Here is an 18628-nt window from a genome sequence, read left to right on the forward strand (position 1 = left end):
TTTGGCATCTGAGTGCCCTGTGAGCTCGGAAAGATGGCGATCGGGTGGCATTGAGACTGATTCAGCATCCGAAAGGGGAATCTGGGGTTGCACGTGTCAATTGCAGGAAACCTGGCCGCTTTATGTCGGGCATCACCACTGTCTTTCCTCTGTCTCTTCACCTGCCAGCAGCAAGCACAGCACTTGGTCCCATGAGGGCTCCATCTGCGCTTCACTAGCCGCCCACCGCATGCGCCTGTCAGCGCCAATGCCGGCGGCGAAGAAACGGCCAAAAACGCTGGGTAAAAAGCTTCCTCACGACCGGCCTCAAATGCGGCCGCCGCCTCACACATTTAAATAAACGGGCGGCCGGCGACACCCCCCCGACGAGAGTAGTCGAGGCCGACCGTCTCCCTCGCAAGCGCTGAAGCCGCCGGCTTGGCGAGGGGCCAGAGTGTGAGCGGCCCAGATCAGAGGGATTGCTGGCGGGAAATTTCAACAAACCCAATCACGGGCGAGGCTCGACGGCAGGGAACAAAACGGACGCTGATCTCCCTTCCCCGCGCGAAACCTGCCCTCTTTGGTCGCCGGGCGTCTAACTGCAGCGTGACGGGGCCAATGATTGGACACGAACCCCTGACACCACTTACACCACCCCGGTCTTGTCCCTCTTGTTGCTATTTCGAACGACAGCGGTGTCTGCCCTTGTACCACCGGCACGCAAATCTCGTGCGAGAGGGACCTGCCTCCCGACTCCTCACCCAGTCCGCTACCTTCCTCTACGGCAACATGGACTGTGTGCTCTGCCGTTCCAGAGAGCCGCCCAGCAGGCAGGACTCGAGTCCCGTCCACAATCGCCCCCCGGACAAGGCCTGGCAATGTACCCACAGCGCTTAAAATAACCATAGATATGCTGCGGGTGAGCGGGTGCGGACGCCATGTGCTTCTCGAATGACCTTCGCCCACCGCGCAAGGATCTAGCGTGCCTCCCGGCTTCTGTCTAATCAAGAGGCTTGTTCGCTTTCGCGAGCTTGAGTTGGGCGGTTGGCTCTATGTACACTCTGTAGATCCTGATATAGTCTGCTTTTCCGCATCTGCCGGGCCACCAGTAAATCACTGTGCTCTTCCCTACCACTCCTGAGTGTTGGTTCCGTCGAATTCTAGCCTCGAAGTCTCTTTTTCAGTCTTAGGCTTTGTCTCTTCACCAGCCAACATGCGTCGGTAGTAGGTTGGGCGTCCATCATCCCACCTCCAGCTTCCCCGCCGAGCCTGGGTGCTCGCTTCGAGAAAAGGAATAGAAAGGGCAAGGCAGACTCAGAGACGGAAGATCTGCTCGAAGCAGACGCAGGACACCCAAAATGTCATCAGGACCTTCCCAGCAAGGGACATTCTCACTGTTCCCAAAGGACCGCCCACCATCCAGGACCCAGAACTCCACGCCAGGCCGGCCGTCAATAGACTCGACACCTCGAGACTCCCAATCCAGAGCAGGAAGACGCACACCGCTAGAGCGCAACATGTCCGTCCGCGACGGCAAGAAGACCTCTGCAACAGCACACACAGGCCCCTCAGTCGGCGCCTCCGAGCCCTGTAGACGCAGGCGAGAGCACAGTCGTGTGGCCCTCCGAGAGCAGACAGGCAGATCCCATAATACAACGGCCGGCCGCCGTCGTCACGGCCGAACCTCCCGCCCGGTGTGGCACTGCCTTCTCGGAGGCTCAGACCCTCGTCCGGGCCAACAGCGACCGGTCCAGGAACTCGATAGCCAAGCCGCCGCTGGACAACCGAGCGACACAGTATGGAGAGGGTTCATCTGAGGCCCCATTGCGGTCCATCTTCCCAGAATACAACCCCAACCTCCCGCTCTCCCAGCAAAACTACTATCCTCCTCAGTCAAGTCCGACCCACCCAGCAAACATCCCCGCCGGAGCCATCAGCCGCCGCCTATACTCGCCCACATCCGAGGAAAGGCCCGAGAATCCAGAGGACACCACCAGCCCCCTGCGGAGCCCCATGAGCGCCAACAGCTCCCGGACCCACCAGCAGACGGCCACCCGCAAGTGGCCGCCGCCGCGGGTGAACGTGAAGCCCTCGACGCCGGAGCCGAGCACCACCGAGCAGCTGCGGAAACTTCTGGAAGGTCGCCAACGGGTGGAAGGCGCCGGCGTCCGAGGGCCGCGTGTACACCTTCACGGTGTCGAGCGAGCGGGACACGCCCATCTACACGCTGGCGTCCAAGTCGTCGCAGCCCTTCTACCGGCTCAAGCTGGACCCGACGTCGGCGTCGGCGTACGTCTCGCTGTCGCGCTTCGACCCGAGCAAGCCGTACAAGCCGCCCGTGCCGCCCAAGGACGGCGGCTCCTCAGGCAGCCCCAGGGGCGGCAGCAGCGAGAGCGTCGGCGGCGAGCCGTCCACCAAGGGCTGGCAGGAGGTGCTGAGCACGACGCTGGAGGAGGCGGCGCGGCACCACGCGCCGCACGACGGGCTGGTGGCGCTGCTGTACCCGCTGCCCGCGGCGAAGCTGGCGGTGGACAGCCGGTACACGAACCCGGCGGCGTTCGCGACGGCGGAGCGCGAGTGCGCGCGGCTGGTGTGGGACGACGACAGCGGGAACCACTTCCTGGTGCACCCGGCGCTGGCGATGCCCTTCTGCGTGACGGTGGAGCGGAACCCGGCGTGGAGCCGCACCGAGTACACGCTCGAGCACGTCGAGAGCCCGCAGCACCTGGCGCGGCTGACGCGCGACGGCACGGGGACGGGATGGCTCGAGGTCGACACGGGCATCGCCGCCAAGATCGACGCCGTGTACCTGGTCGACGTCGCCGTCGCGGCGCTCATGCTCGTCGCGCACGCCGACGGCGAGTTCAGCCGCGTCGAGGTCTTCGACCCGCCGCCGCCGTCGCTGCGCAGCGAGAGCAGGCAGGGCCAGGGGGAGCAGGGCCAGCAGGGCGGGAGGGCCAGCCGCCTCAGCCGCATGACCCCGCGCGTCAACAGCGGGGACAAGAAGGAGAAGAAGTCCGGCAGGGCGCGCATGGAGGAGTTCGAGCTGGACCTCGAGAGCCAGACGAGCGACCTGAAGAAGCACTCCAAGAGGAGGAGCAAGGACGAGGACAAGATGCCCGGCTGCGCGAGGGCCATCATCTCGCTGCTGGGGGTCATCTTCAAGTGCCTCATCTGGTGCGCGACGGTCCTGTTCAAGGCGCTGACGGGTTGTATATCGTTGTTCGCGAGGTGTATAACTTCCGAGAAGTTGTAGGTATGTGATGGCGAACAGCGGGCAAATGTTATTATTGTATGAATTGAATGAATAAAACGAACGGGCAAGACACCGGGTAATGGTTCCGAGCGAGTCGAAGGATGCATTCAAAGGCTGGTCTTTGGGGGAGTGTTCTTCTCTGTATTTTCTTTTCATTCCCAAACATGATACCTCCCATGCAGGGCACGATGTCCGGGTATAAAGGACGGATTCTGATGGTCCTACGGGGTTGAACATCGACGGCCCTGCCTGCGGCAGCAAGAGCAGAACACTAAGATTCTACTTCTTGCGTTCCCGAACCTTGATCTTCTGGCCCTTCTTCGTGATGCTTCCCACCGTCGCCGTTTTCGCCATCCGTGCCCGCTGCAGCTCGAGCTCGTTCTCCGCGTCCGTGAGGGCCTTCAGTTTCTTCCTTGCGTTCCGCAACTTCGTACGTAGCCGCTCTGCGTTCTGTGCCCTCTTTCTTGCCTCGCGGTCTTTCTCATTGTCAGACTGCTCGGAATCGTCATCGTCCATGTCCACGTCGTCGTCGCTGTCCTCTGGATCCGGCATTTTCTCCTCTAGTTCCTCTTCTGACGCGGCAAACACGATCTTCTTCGGTTTTAATTGTGGCTTCGCTTTCCTTGGTGCAGCATCCTCGTCACTGTCAAAATCGTCTTCCTCGTCCTCGTCGCCATCGCCGTCCACGCCCGCAAACGCCCCTGCGATCACAGCCTTTTGCTCGAGGTCTCTGACCTCCTTGGCGACGACGTTCCGCACCGTCCGTAGGTAGCCGATGTCTTGGGTCTTGAGAAGTCGGACGGTGTCCACGTCCAGGGCCTTATTTCCTCTGTCGCCGGCCACGGTGCCGTCCCACTTCTTGCCCACTGCCAGCTTCCCTGAGGAGAATTTGCCCCGGGAAACCATGCCAAAGTAGAACTCATCTTCGTTTCGCTCGGCAGCCTTTTGCTTGAGGCTCTTGAGGACGGTCTGTTTCTTTTTGTGGTCTTTTGCTCGAAGGGAGTAATCCTAATCCAGTGTCAGCTTGGTCGCGGTCGACCGAGACGGGCTGTGGAAAGAAGTCGCACCTTGTGCTTTTCGAGGAGGCCGAGTTTCTCACGGCCTTTGAGCTGACCCCTCTCGCGATGCGAGCGGCGCTGTATTGAATTTCGCATGGACGACATTTTTGCGGTTTGTCGCGGTGTTGAATGGTCACTGAGGAGCAGTTATGGTCGTAAGTCCAAATCGGCTGGGGAATTGTCTGGGAAAATCTTAAGGCTGCGGCCGATAAGATAAGACCGTCGGCGCCTACAAGGTACCTAGCTAGGTACCTAGCCTAGATCCACCCACCGGCATCGATCTGGCCATGAACATCCAGGTAATAGTAGCAAGACCAATTTTCAAAGCCCAAGGCCCCATCACTGAGCTGACAGTCAGACTTTTTATGGGTGACAAGGTGCTGGACAAGTCTTTGCATTAATTAAGGTTCAATTTACTAAACGCAACAACAGGGCATGTTTGGAGAGCATCAGCCGAGAGCTATGGGACCAAACACGAGCGAAAGGTTCAGTCACCATCAAAACAGTTCCAAGGTTGTTAGGCGCCTCTGCAGGGCGACCTCGTATGTGGTAATTACGTTGATACCAGTGATTCACAGCTGGGCGGTCGGTATGTTCTTGACCTGGGGAATAGCGGATTCGTTAGCCGGGTTCGAGCAGGCCGGCCAGCCCGAGTCCACCACGGAGCCAAGCCTGAATCCGGGCCGTGACGCCCGGCAATTCATTTGACGGCGCGGCCCCTCAGAACCCCAACCTTTTACCGCCCGGTATCCCTCCTCAGCATCATCTGTCCACGTACAGGAACCCTCCCTGACTGAGTGCCCATTTCGCCATGGCCGGTTCAACAGGTGGCCACACGGTCACCAGGAGCCATCGCAGGAAGGTGGCGTACCAGGAGCACGTGTGGTTTGATCCTAATAAGTACTGCTGCCCCAGGCTGTTTGAAGCTTGCACTACACCTTGTGAAGGCTGCCGCGGGTTCGAATCCGATCCACAGATGGCGCAGGCTTGAACCAAGTTGATTATAGGGCAAGGAGGCCTTCAGTCATCATGGCTTACTGAAAATAATTTTCTTCGCGCGATGTGGTAATACATCGCCGCAGGCCGGCACCGCGGGTTCGGAGCGACTACGATATCAAAGACTGGTTCCGCTGGATCGTGAGTGCTCTGCCGTTGTGGCCCCTGTCAGCATGGCCCAGGTTATTCGAAGGCGAGAGGTCATTTCGATTCAACTCTGGCTGAGACTGCCTGTTGAGTGCGCCCGTGTCCACAGGTTTTGTATTTGGAGGGCTCTCATCCTACACCATTTGTCTATGAATCACATGTCGACCAAGTCAATCAAGTATGAACTCAAAGAGCGTGGTTGTTGATCTGTTTCGAATCACCAGTGGTAGGCGTCTGGCCTGCAGCAGGGACGGGCCAGTGAGATTGAGATTGGCTTTGGCTGCCCGGGCATGGCAATGCACCACACCCTCCCCCGGGTTGCCGATCCAGGGCGTGACCCGCTTGTCCGTTGCGACACACAATCTGACAACACACATATCGATTGTGTGTGTGTGGGCAGCCCCTTTTCCAGGCCTTCTATTTCGGGGCCCACAGGCGTCTCTCGATCTCGGTAACGAACCCCAGGCGGTTTTCTTAAATACGAAGCCGCCATGACCATGATGTCATGGCTGCTCGCTTCTCAGACTCTGCAGGGCGCGTCCTCCCGTTCTATACGAAGCCCGCCCTCTGGTTGAATCATGGCATATCGCTGCTCCCCGGCCGTGAAACCACGGTGGGCCTAGATGGCCTTTCTCCCGAAGACAAGACTGCAAGAGCCTGCAGGCTGCAACAGGGCTGCCGATCACCTTTCGTTTCCGATGTCCCGCCAGTGGGTCGAGCGCTTCTTCAGAAGCAATGAAGATCCAGCGTCCGCATGAGGTCGACAGCTATCCCTGTCTGTTTGCCAACTTTGGTAGCAGGAGCAGTTGGTGGGCAGCTGGGAGCTGGGAGTTGGGAGCTGGGACCACGGACGAGACCCATCCTGCCAGCGTATTGTCTGACAGAGGACTGGAGATGTAGGTCTTTCCTTTCTTCCCTTCCTGTTCGCTTTCTCCAGAGCACCGTGTCCATCCTTTCTTGGGACACATAGTATACGAGACTCTTTCTTGGTTCGCTTCGTTGCGGGGTCCTCGTCCCATTGCTAGACAATGGCTATCCTGAGCACCCACCGTAAGCCTCTCAGGCTGATATTGTTTGTTGTCTTCGTTTTGGCCCTCTCCTTTTTCACTCTCTCCTCTGATTACTTCGAGTCGTCAAACCTCGCTCTCTACATAAATCACCCGTACGCATATGTCCGTAGCAGTTATGACTGGGCGAGCCGCAAGCAAAGATACCCTGTCTCATCGTACGAGACCATTTCCCAGGACCCTCCCCATCAGTTGCCCAAAATACAGTTCGAATTCGAGGAGGGACAGGGCGTCCAGGAGTCCCGAAGGAAGGAGGTCAAGGACACCTTCAAGAAGTGCTGGCACAACTACAGGAAGTACGCGTGGGGATATGATGAGCTCAAGCCCATCTCCCTGATGGGAGCAAATAGCTTCTCGGGCTGGGGTGCCACGTTGGTCGATTCTCTGGACGCGTTATGGATCCTGGATATGAAGCTGGAGTTTAAGGAGGCCGTTCACCAGGTTGTCTCGATCGACTGGGATTTCCACCCGGACCACCAGATATGCAGTACCTTCGAAACTACGATCAGATATTTGGGCGGCCTCCTCGCCGCGTATGACCTCAGCAACGAAACGGTCATCCTGCAGAAGGCGACTGAGCTCGGCGAAATGCTCTACAGCGCATTCGATACCCCGAACCGCATGCCAGCCAACTCGTTCAACTTCCAGAGGGCCAAGGAGGGCCTGCTTCTCCCCTCCAACCGCGAAATTTCCGCCAACGTCGGGAGCCTGTCGATGGAATTCACTCGGCTTTCGCAGCTGACCGGAGATCCGAAATTCTTCGACGCGACCGAGCGAGTCAAGAAAGAGCTCAAGCGGACGCAGGACGGCACAAAACTGCCGGGGCTGTGGCCCACCTTCGTGGATGTTCAGAACGGCTTTCTTACCCCTGATAGCTCATTCACACTCGGGTCCATGGCCGACTCGCTTTATGAGTACCTCCCAAAGATGTATGCGCTGCTAGGCGGCCTGGACGAATCCTACATGGAGATGTATGTCAAGGCTGTGAACACGGCAAAGGCCTTCCTCCTCTTCCGGCCGATGCTGCCGGACACGGAGAGCGACGTCGACATCCTCTTCTCGGGCACCGTGCTCGCCAACGGCAGGGGGGTCATCGACCTCATGCCACAGGGCCAGCACCTGACCTGCTTCGTGGGGGGCATGTTCGCCCTCGGCGCGAAGCTGTTCGACATCCAGGAGGACCTCGAGGTCGGCGCTCAGCTGGCGCGCGGCTGCGCCTGGGCGTACCAGGCGATGCCCACGGGGGTCATGCCCGAGGAGTTTGGAATGGTCCCCTGCAAGGAGGCGAACATGGGCAAGTGCGCGTGGGACGACGAGCGGTGGCAGAAGGAGGGCAACAAGAACTTCCCCAAGGGCTTCTCCAGCGCCCACTCCCCGGGGTACTTTTTGCGGCCCGAGGCTATCGAGAGCCTCTTCTACCTGTACCGCATCACGGGCGACTCCAAGTGGCAGGATATGGCGTGGGACATGTTCCAGAGCATCAAGAAGGTCACCGAGACCAAGTATGGCTTCTCCGCCATCGAGGACGTCACGAGGGGCGGCTCGCCCAAGAAGCTCGACCAGATGGAGAGCTTCTGGCTGGCCGAGACGCTGAAGTACTTCTACCTCATCTTTTCGGAGCCCGACTTGATCAGCTTGGATGACTATGTCCTCAACACGGAGGCGCATCCGCTGCGGATACCGAAGCCATGATTGGAGAGACGGAGAGGATCTCGGGGATGATCCCCGCGTTAGCAAACATGACATCTTGCCACAGTCTATGAGAGAGCGCGACTACACATCAAGCCATGGTGTGACCGAGAGTCGTTGAGATGCGAAAGGAAAGCCTTCGCGCGGCGCATCAGCAGACAGGGTGTATTTGGTGAATTGCGATTCTCCCAACTACAGCGGCCACTTGCGACCATTTGCGTCTTGGGTTGACGGCGTATGGTATTTAATGGATCGGAGCGGTCATGACTTTTGCACACTGTATGGCGTTATTGGGCGTCAGACGGAATAGACGCACTGAATAAGGCCATAAAGGAAGCGAGTTACTACACTAGATACCGCAATTCTTTCATTATTTCAATTCCTCGAACACTCGCAGTGAACGAGCAAAGCTCTGTTCGTCTATTGTCCAGGTGCCTGCGCCAACGACAGAGAAGCAAAAGCGCTTCGTGATCGAAGTCACCGTGAGGCCGGCGAGAAGCGGTTCAGAAGAGAGATCAACGGGCTCATTTGATAGAACACTGTGGCATCGCATTCTCAAATTATAATTCTCGGCGCTGTTGCAGAACAATCGCGATCCCTGACTGGCGCAGCGATGTAGCACCTTGGGCATTTCGACGTCCCCTCAAGAAGTGCCGTCATCTCAAGACCATATGTATGTGAGATACTCAATCATGTACGGTCCACCATCTGAGGTTCATTTAAAGGGGGTTGCAATGATTTTTAGCTGTTGTTACATAGACAACAGAGACTATAGTCAATGCTATCATCCGGTGATAATCTTGGGTATCCTCACGCTCCACCAAGTCAGTATGAGAACCTGCCCATTAAATCTTGACAATCCCTCTGCATCCTCTGCAAGTAGACATGCTCGCAATGCTACTACTCCTTCCACGTGACCATACCTTTACCAATGCGTCGCTGTTCGTTTGATCCCATCCTATTGCACTTGGCCTACTCCCGTCTGCCAACTGCCATGAACCTGTCCTTACGTTTTTCTCCGTGGAGACCTTGGCCCTGCCAGGGCCTTCCAAGAGATCAACGCAGAGGGCGCTGGATGTAATTTAGTTAGTGAACCTGCGGGCTTTCTGGTTTCCGTATGCATCTCCTGTGCTCGATCCGCCGGCTTGACTGCTCGATTCACCGGCTTGACTATTCCATCCACCGGCTTGACCGCTTGATCCGCTGGGTTGACTATTCCATCCGCCGGCTTGGCTGTTTGATCCGCCAGCTTGATTATTCCATCCACCGGCTTGACTGCTCGATTCGCCGGCCTGACTGTAGTTACTCGGCCCAGCAGCCCGTGGCTCTGCCGCTCACATCCCCGGGCCGCCGGTGCCGCCGTTACGCTGCTGCAGATGTTCAAGGTTCACCTTGCTCAAATCCACATTGAGCGGGCTGCATTGCACGGGTCAGGAATCCGACGCCTCAAATAGCGGGATACGTGGGAAAGGATGGGGACAGCAATGGGCGAGTTCATTTGTCACGTACGCCTTCAGCTCGTCGGAGACAACGCCCCCTCTCGCCTCGACCTGCTCGACGAGCCGGCGGCGCTCCTGGATCTGCTCTAGTATGAACTGGACCGAGACATTCAGTACGTGACCCTCGGAGCGCCCCTGGCCCTCTAGACCGGGCACGATGGATGCCATCTTGTCGAAGCCGTCGCGGATGGCCTGACGGCGTTTTTGTTCTTTGGGGGAATGTTAGCCAGCCGCCGGTGGGGTGACGAGACCGAGACCTGAACAACTGGGTGGCGAACCGGGCTTGGAGTACATATATACATGTGTATGTACATCGGTCCTCCGAGGATCGACATGCGCCTGCGCCTGTGCGTAGGCGTATGTGTATGCCACATAAATCAAGGTATATCTGGGGGAGGGGGCAGCCTTTGGTCGGTGGGATCAACACGTACCTGAGGAAATATGGTTCTGGCGCTTCTGCTCCTCTGTCAGCCGGGGCTTCTCGTCTTGGCCGTTGGCGCCGTCGCGTGGAGGCGATGACTTGTCGGGAGAAGACATGATCGGTAAATGTGCTATATACGCGGGGCGAAGATGTGATCGCAAGATGCCGACGCCGTTCTGAGAAGTGGATGTGCTTATTATGATGAGCCTGCTTTTCTCTTGCTCAGCTCCTGCTCCCGCTCCTGCTTGTGTTACGGTTTCCTGTTGGGAAAGTACCAAGGGACCTGAGACCAATGAGACAGAGGTGCGTGACCTCTGCGCAGTGTTGGGCGAGAAGCGAGGCAAACATGTGATAGACGATGTACTGTCGCAGATCCGCAGCATCCCTGCAGCTGCATCTACGTTTCCCGACACAATCTGCATTCCCGCCAGCCCTTCCGGAACTTGTCAAGCGTTTTGCGGGGAACCTTGGACTCCAGTGATAGATCAAACCGCTGGGCGCCAGGCACCTGGGGACCACGTAGGGCCAGCAGTACCCCTGAGCTAGGTCCTAGTGGGGTCTGGCTCTTTCCCGGTAGACGTCACCTGCTGGCCCACCCGCTCAACTGCTTGATAGACCGCATAGTCCAGACGGGAGAACACATTCTGGAGACATTTGCTCGTCGCATACCGTCCTCCAGCCTAATTTCTGGAGATCGCGAAATCGCGAAATCGCCATGGCATACACATCAGTACCCTCCGACAACCCACCAGACTACATCCAGTCCGCCCGGGAACATGGCCTCCGCCTGAGGCAGAGCGCCCCGGTCAAAAAGGGGCCGCTCCCCTTCGAACTGCCCATCATCAGCCATCTCAAGGGCAAGAGAGTCATTCTCGCCTCGGCCTCGCCAAGGAGGAAAGCACTCCTGGCACAGGTAAGCCAGACCCATTGCTCCCCGGCTTGAAGCTGGAACATCCTCCGTGCTGACCAGCTCTTGCCCACAGGTCGGCCTTAAGGACCTCGAGATCCTCCCCTCCACAAAACCTGAAGACCTCTCCAAGAAAGAATACACCCCCCACGAGTACGTCTCGGCAACGGCCCGCCAAAAGTGCCTGGACGTCTACGAGTCCGCCGTCAGGACGCAGGCGGAGCTGGCCGAGTCCAAGGCCGAGACCCCCGCCGACCCGGAGCTCGTCATCGCCGCCGACACCGTCATCGTCACCAAGGACGGGCGCATCCTGGAGAAGCCGCGCAGCGAGGCCGACCACGTCCGCATGCTGCGCCACCTGCGCGACACGCGCATGCACAGGGTCCTGACCGCCGTCGTGCGTCGCCCCCAAGGCCGACGCGTCGCACCCGGGCTACGAGATCGCCGCTCACACCGAGGAGACGAGGGTCTTCTTCGCCAGCGAGAACGACGGCCTGCCCGACGACGTCATCGACTCGTACGTGCGCACCCGCGAGGGTGCCGACAAGGCCGGCGGGTACGCCGTGCAGGGGATCGGCGGCCTGGTGCTGATTGAGAAGCTCGAGGGGAGTGTGGACAATGTGGTCGGGCTGCCGGTGCGCAAGACGCTGGCACTGATGGAGAAGGCGATATTCCAGCAAGGTGAGGAAGAGGTCCAGTGGAGCGATGAGGAGGAGGAACGCGGGGAGTGAGGGAGAAGGATTAGGAAAGCGTGATAATGAAGGAGAAGCTCGTTCCAGGCAGATCGCTCAGGTCGACGCGGCGAGTCTCGATGGAGGGCTATCTGTACCATAAGGAACGCCCTCCCAGACTTTGATCCCATCTTGGATCCCACCTCGACCTGCCCTTATCTACCATTCGATTTCACCAAGACTTCTAATGATGGGGGTTGTTGGCGCAGCGGTTTCCGCGTTAGGCTTCGATTGATCTTGTGCCCTTGGAAGCACATCCCCGGCCTGGCAGTTCTGCTGCACAACCACGGGATCTCTAGGACGACAACTGGGAATTGGGACCGCCGGCTTGGAACGAGTAGGTGAAAGAGATCATAGGCCATGTGGGGTCGAGCCGCCGTACTGGTGACGGAATATCCAAAAAGACGCCATAAGAACGTGTAATGTTTTTTTTGCCGGGGGGAGGGGGGAGGCGGGCACGGGGCATTTCTGGATTGTGATCGCATAACCCATGGTCGCTTTTCAACCCAGAGCTCTTGTTCGATTCCTGTGTATGAGAGTGTTTATATCGACTTTTTCTGACATACTCGTAGGATTGCATATGAGAGTATTCAAACTCAATTGATTTCAGGCAAATAAATAGTGAAGGGATTGCCCTTCCTGGGATGAAATCTTAACATCGTGAGCAAACAAGAGGTGGGCTCATTTTCGCATTCGCCCTATCCAAGAGAGTTCCTCCAAGTACGAGAGTTTTGAGATAAGAGCAGGGTATCAAGACTTTTACATTTCTTCTACTGGTACGTATCTACCTGCAGCTTCAGGAAGCGCAGCAGTTCTATCACAGTCATAGGCACATCATCTTTCTGGTCTTTCAATGATGGTATACCCGACACGTTGGCACTTACACTCCCACTATCCACATTCTTGGGCCCAATCACGACAATCGCGCCGTAGCCCTTGGCCTTCGCCTCGCGAACCTTGAGGCCCACACTCCGCGGGCTGTCGTCCAGATCCACCGCCAGCTGTGACGGGTGGCTGACTGAGGTCGGCGCCGCCTCGCCATCGACCAACGGCTCACTGCGGCTGTTTTCCGTGCCCAGGAGAACATCCATGGTGTCCCGCGCCATAGTCACGACGGGCTCCGTGTCGTTGACGGTGATGATAGCCACCTGCCTGGGGTTAAGCCAGAACGGCCACTTGCCATTGTAGTGCTCAATCAGCAGCGCCATCAGCCTCTCCACGGAGCCAAGCACGGCTCTGTGGATCATCACGGGGCGGACTCGGCCCACGACAGCCTGCTTTGCAGGGTCGGAAGAAGTCAGGCCCCTCTGCTCCAGCTCTGGCGCGGGGGCCTCGTACTCGAGCTCGAACCGCTTGGGCAGCTGGAAGTCCAGCTGCACCGTCGCCGTCTGGTGCTCCTTTCCGTCCGAGTCCTTGAGGATGATGTCGATCTTGGGCCCGTAGAACGCCCCGTCGCCCTCGTTGAGCGTCCACGCCTGGCCCGCGTGGTCCAGCGCGCTCTTGAGCGCACCCTCGGCCTGGTCCCACTCCTCCAGGGTGCCGATGTAATGCTCCTGCGGCCGCGTCGACAGCACCAGCCTGTAGGGTCCCAGCTTGAACGTCTCGTACGTCTCGCGTACAAAGTCGAGCGTGCGCCGGATCTCGTCCTCGATCTGCGAGGGGCGGCAGAGATGTGGCCGTCGTCCTGGTGGAAGCGGCGCACGCGCGTGAGGCCGCTCAGGGCGCCCGAGACCTCGTTCCTGTGCAGCGGGGAGAAATCGGCGTAGCGGATGGGCAGGTCGCGGTAGGAGTGGCGGCGGGCGGCGAAGATGAGGCAGTGGCCGGGGCAGTTCATGGGCTTGAGGCCGTACTCGTCCTCCTCCTCGGCAGCTGCCCCATCTTCCAGGACGGAATCGGAAGGAGGATCGCGTCGAGAGGGGGATGTGCTCGTCACGGTGAACATGTCGTCGGCATAGTTCTCGAGATGGCCCGACTTCGCCCACAGGGCCTTCTTGTAGATTGTGGGGGTGATGACCTCCTGGAAGCCATACTTGACGTACTTTCGGCGGAGGAACCCGACAAGGCGATTGAAGATGCGAGCACCGGCGGGCAGGAAGATGGGACTGCCAGGGGAGTAGACCGAGGTGGTGAAGAGCTCTTGTTGCACGGCGAGGTCGCGGTGGTCAGCGGGCGGCTTGGGTAGGGGCGACTGCTTCGGGGGAGGGCAGCTCGCGCACTGCCGTCGCTGTTGACATTGTGGACGTGGTAATGGCACTCTGCGCAAGGCTGGAAGCCGCGCATGTCGAACCGATCGTAAGGACACCCTAGCGACCCGTGTGCCCAGCATGGCGTTGTCAATCCCAGGTCTGGACAGACCCTCGAAGCTCCAAATCCTCCAGGTCCTGCCGGTGCCGACTCAAGCTCGAATCCGGCTGGGTGGGTCCATAGCCCATGCAGATGGACCCCTGTCGGGCCGGCCGCAGGGACCAGCTGACCGGGGAGTGTGACATGGGCGTCCCGCCTCGCCCGACGTCATCCGGAGATAGCCTACCTGGGGAAGTACATTGCCGCCTCTCACCTCGTGCGACGTCGTGAACGGTACGAGTACACGACAACAAAGCACAAATACACCATTTCAACGCGTTCGAATGCAACCAGACATCATCGTGGATCCCTAAATACACCAGAGCAATCGGCAAGGCTGCCTGCTGGACCGTGACTCATCCACACCGACATTTGGCCGCGAACGAGCGACGCGCTGCCTCACATTATCGAGCCCCCGGTCGCGCTTGGAAGATCCGACCAGGCAGCACACCAAAACCGCGTTTCGCCACTCCCGCTACCTTGCGCATCTTTGTACTTCAACGCGACCACTATTGCTAGAATACCGTCGACCTTCAGCGAGTCGCTCGTTGTTCGCAGTTTGATAAATATCAGGTGCAGGCGCAGGCGCTGATACGAAAAGCAGTCAAGCTCAGCGCCTGCGGATATTATTTCTCAGAAAGGGAACTCGAGTTTGCTGTTCCCACGATCTAAGACCTCCCTTCACGACTGGGTCATCAAGGATGAGCAGCTCGAGGTCGAGGAGGCAGGAGATTCCTGTGGAGAGCTCATGGCGTATGGTCGAGGGTGAAAACGACAGCTTCGATGCTTCCATTGTCGCCGATGAGTACCTTGACGATGATACTCCCTTGTCGACCGGGCCATCTCAGTTATCAAATCTGTCACAGCTCTCATCGCAGTCCCGGGGAAACTGGCACATAGGGAGTTCTCAGGACGACAGCACCATTCAGGACTTTATCAGCAAAGCCGACGACGAACGTGTTATTATGAGGTCTCCGTTTCAGCCGTCAGTGCCCGTCGCAGCTAGGAGATCCCCAAGGAACCAGAACCAAAGCCACTCGCCAGATCCAGAGTTCTACATGCCAAGAGTCGACGTGGACAGCCCGCGCCGCGGATCATCAAATGGCTCGTCTCGGACTCTGGTGCCGGCCAACGCACAATCTGTACGGCAGCGTGCGGTGGCAAGGCCGGCTCGTGGGAGTCCCACGAAACGGCGGCAACAACAATATGCGCCTCAAGAGCAACCCCCAACTGTCAGCCAGCGCATGTCTGCGGATCTTCCTCACGCCCTTTACAACATCCTCGCCTGGGCTTTCGGTGTGATCGGTATGGCCTTCCGGTATGCGCAGAAACCGCTTGCTGTCGCACTCGCCATCTACTTCACTTTCGGAGGACTCATAATCGCCCAGAACATGCTCACTCAGTCAATATACACCTCGCTATCGCCAATATGTCGCATACCTGGGGCTTCTTACCTGGACCTACCTTTTTGCCCGCATGGGCCCAACATACCGCACACAGGGGATAAGGCACCCGTGGAGTTTGACGGTCTGATGGACGTCCAAGAACGCTTTGAGGAGGTTCTGGAGAAGAGCGCAAACGGTGTCTCTTTGCCAATGGAAATGAAGCGCTCCGAAGCTTCGATCCGAGATTTGCGCACCTTGGTCCGCTACAGCTCACTCCAGGGCAAAGATGAGCTAGTCCTCGAGTTCGACGGCTTCATTGACACGGCCCGGTCGGCGTCAAACGAGCTACAGAAATTCAACTCTCACGTGGGCTCCGCAGTAGACTCCGTGATTAGTATTAACCGGTGGACGAGTCGCTACCTCGATGGCCTGGTCGCAGACCAAGAAGGCCAAGGTCTGCTGAGCGACTTTACTGCCTGGGTGTTCTCGCCCTTCCAGCCGGCAACCTTCTCCGAGCGGAACCTACTCGACAAGTATGTCGAGCACACGGCTTTGGTGGGCGACAAGATCGCCGATCTGATCATCGAGGCACAGGCGGTTTTGAAGACCCTGAACCAGGCGGAGAATCACCTGGGGATCATTTACGACTTCGTCACGCGCACGCAGGAGACGGTCCAGTCCCGCAAGGATGACGTCCTCTGGACCATCTGGACGCTGGTCGGGGCCAATTACCGCCGGATCTCCAAGCTCAACTCGCAGCTCTCCCTCCTGCGCCGCGTGGACTCGCAGAGGAGCGACGCCGTCAAGCAGGTGTCGGAGCTGATCGTGGAGCTGGAGAAGATCCAGGCCGGGCTGGACGACCTGCGCGATAGGGTCGCGGAGCCCGAGGTGGCGGCAGCTTCGCCCAAGGGGCCGATGCCCCTCAGTGTGCACATCGAGACGATCGACCGCGGCGTCGAGAGGCTCGAGCACGCGAGGAGCCGGATCAGGGCGATTGAGAATGACCGAATCCACGAGGTGCTGGCCAGGGGGAAGATCGAGGAACGCCTGATAGAATCGACATGAAGATTGGGCGAAAAGAGATGTCTTCTAACGAATCTTTTTGGAAAATCCATCACTGAGACCATGAAACATAGAGCCACGGCGGTTGGAAACAGGGCGTTTGAACGGAAGGAGTCATTGTACTTTACTGGATGATATGGATTCACAGAACCAGCCTGCGTCATTGTAGCTTGCTTTCTTGACTTCTGCAGATATTGGTAGCGAATACATGATACCCCAGGCCTTACTGTGTGCCTCGTCACTGGAACCCTAGTATCACTTTTCAGACTTTGAGTTATTTGGGCATCGCATTACCCCAGACCTTCAGTGGGTACACAGTTCGGCGCACCGACTGCGCCGCTGATGCCTGTGGAAAGATGAGCTTCTCACATGCTAGGGAAAGACGTGCAAACTTTCACATGAATTCATCCCACATGTGACTTCGTTCTTCTTCAATAGTGCTTCTTGATTTCGATAGTAAATAACAAACAGAACCGGCTCTTGTGTGAATGGTTTTGATGACTTGTAATATAATGTGCAGAGCTGTTCCAGGTCATATTGGCCAGATCACAATCAAGCGCTCGAGATTTTGGGCTTCCAAAAGGGCCAACACAGTGTGATCTTGACTTTCGCTTTTGTCATTATGATAGCCTGATCGATAGACTGGTTTGGGAGCTATCGTACACCGATATATTGGCGAACTCATTGCACCTCAGGATATATGGTCTTTTCGATGAATACGGAGATTTGCACCTGCAAAACAGAGGGTACACCAGTATATCAACTCATACCATAGCCATTGCCAATCAAAGTCCATCACCTAGGCCTAAGTTGTTTACTTGCACCCAATACCCATACACCTAAGTTGAATTAGGCATATAAATTGGGTATATAAGTTGGGGGTATGAGTGTTGGGTGTATTGGTGTTAGGTATATGGGTGAGGTGGTGATGTACCGGTGTACCCTCCGTTTTTGCAGGTGCGAATCTCCGTATTCTTTTCGATTATGTGCTGCTTGTTCTCCCTAGTTTCAGATCACCGAGCGCATGTCATAATGCAATGCGAGGTGTGTGCCGCGAGATCGGATGCGCAATAATAGTGTGAAGCAGATCTGCCAAAGTTTTCACATCGGTTAAGGAGCCAATAAATGGTTGCGATTTTACCCAACTGCCTTGTCATGATTATATGGGCTTTCTCTCTCAGGAACTTGTCTGTACGGAATCAAGAAGCAAGGTAAGCATCAAGTGAGCACTAAGCGACATTCTAAATGTAAATGGTGAGAACAGTTCAGTACCTATGCAACGTCTTGACCGTGACGCTGAGCGAGCCTTTTGACGCATCTGTCCCTCACCTCGAAAGTATCAAAGACGCCGATCACTGCGGCAAAGCATTGGCCAGATATACGTACCCCCTGTCTATCCTGTGGTAGGTCCGTCGTCTCCAAAGAGCCCAATCCAAGACTTGACATGTGCCCAGTCCCACTCCGCTCAATCGCCCAGACCTCTCGGCACGTAAGCGAAGGAATGTAACGCAAGACTACTAACTCTGAGTGGACAACGTAGGATAGGAAACTTAAAACTGGCAAGTCCCCACATGTTGAATGTCTAGATGTGCGAACATGCAACATGTGGGGGACCAGAGGCTGAAATGGTCTTGACGTCGTTAGTAACGATATACTTGAAAGCGTAAGCAACGATATGCTTGAAAGCAATTGGAGCCGAGATCCCTATCCTTATCCACCTCATATGAGACCCCGAATAATATTTGTCTTACTATTCATCGTTTCATAAGGATCCGGCTGTGTAAAATATCTTGAGCTTTATTTGAGGGAGCAGACTAGTACTTGACAACATTAAAACCATCTCTTTTGGATCTAGTTTGTCTTTATTTATCGGGATGTACCGTTGATCCCTCAAAGGGGGTGTATATCAGCATTAGTTGGCACCTCCTTTTAGACAGCCTCGAGCTATTTGGACGGTACGTATCCACGACTCCGGAAAACCGGCATCGTACAGGACACAGCCCTCTTACAACACGGACCTCAGCTCGGATGTTTAAACGGCACGGATTACTTAATGCAGTGGGTCGTCAGGAATCTTTTATCATCCTG

General features: G+C 57.0%; 7 protein-coding genes across 7 annotated transcripts; 4 read left to right on the top strand and 3 right to left on the bottom strand.

Annotated features, from left to right (window-relative positions):
- Positions 1-1337: 1337 nt before the first annotated feature.
- On the top strand, positions 1338-3235 carry INS49_002246 (uncharacterized protein; the record flags this gene model as incomplete). The annotated part of the gene is made up of 3 exons (XM_043163060.1): positions 1338-1569; positions 1622-2061; positions 2120-3235. 3 exons carry the CDS (start codon positions 1338-1340, stop codon positions 3233-3235), a joined length of 1788 nt encoding a protein of 595 aa, XP_043031566.1.
- A 279-nt stretch (positions 3236-3514) lies between these two features.
- INS49_002247 (uncharacterized protein) lies at positions 3515-4398 on the bottom strand (the record flags this gene model as incomplete). The annotated part of the gene is made up of 2 exons (XM_043163061.1): positions 3515-4243; positions 4303-4398. 2 exons carry the CDS (start codon positions 4396-4398, stop codon positions 3515-3517), a joined length of 825 nt encoding a protein of 274 aa, XP_043031567.1.
- A 2066-nt stretch (positions 4399-6464) lies between these two features.
- On the top strand, positions 6465-8195 carry INS49_002248 (uncharacterized protein; the record flags this gene model as incomplete). The annotated part of the gene is made up of 1 exon (XM_043163062.1): positions 6465-8195. One exon carries the CDS (start codon positions 6465-6467, stop codon positions 8193-8195), a length of 1731 nt encoding a protein of 576 aa, XP_043031568.1.
- Positions 8196-9092: 897 nt separating this feature from the next.
- Positions 9093-10228, bottom strand: INS49_002249 (uncharacterized protein; the record flags this gene model as incomplete). The annotated part of the gene is made up of 5 exons (XM_043163063.1): positions 9093-9131; positions 9203-9263; positions 9531-9608; positions 9702-9900; positions 10123-10228. 5 exons carry the CDS (start codon positions 10226-10228, stop codon positions 9093-9095), a joined length of 483 nt encoding a protein of 160 aa, XP_043031569.1.
- Positions 10229-10827: 599 nt separating this feature from the next.
- INS49_002250 (uncharacterized protein) lies at positions 10828-11750 on the top strand (the record flags this gene model as incomplete). Its single annotated transcript, XM_043163064.1, has 3 exons — positions 10828-11025; positions 11096-11416; positions 11460-11750. The coding sequence occupies 3 exons, from the start codon at positions 10828-10830 to the stop codon at positions 11748-11750; spliced, it is 810 nt and encodes a 269-aa protein (XP_043031570.1).
- A 770-nt stretch (positions 11751-12520) lies between these two features.
- INS49_002251 (uncharacterized protein) lies at positions 12521-14076 on the bottom strand (the record flags this gene model as incomplete). The annotated part of the gene is made up of 3 exons (XM_043163065.1): positions 12521-13402; positions 13453-13965; positions 14038-14076. The coding sequence occupies 3 exons, from the start codon at positions 14074-14076 to the stop codon at positions 12521-12523; spliced, it is 1434 nt and encodes a 477-aa protein (XP_043031571.1).
- Positions 14077-14794: 718 nt separating this feature from the next.
- On the top strand, positions 14795-16543 carry INS49_002252 (uncharacterized protein; the record flags this gene model as incomplete). Its single annotated transcript, XM_043163066.1, has 1 exon — positions 14795-16543. One exon carries the CDS (start codon positions 14795-14797, stop codon positions 16541-16543), a length of 1749 nt encoding a protein of 582 aa, XP_043031572.1.
- Positions 16544-18628: the final 2085 nt, after the last annotated feature.

Source organism: Diaporthe citri (genome assembly GCF_014595645.1).
Source record: "Diaporthe citri strain NFHF-8-4 chromosome Unknown scaffold_1, whole genome shotgun sequence".
In the NCBI taxonomy this organism is placed as follows: domain Eukaryota; kingdom Fungi; phylum Ascomycota; class Sordariomycetes; order Diaporthales; family Diaporthaceae; genus Diaporthe; species Diaporthe citri.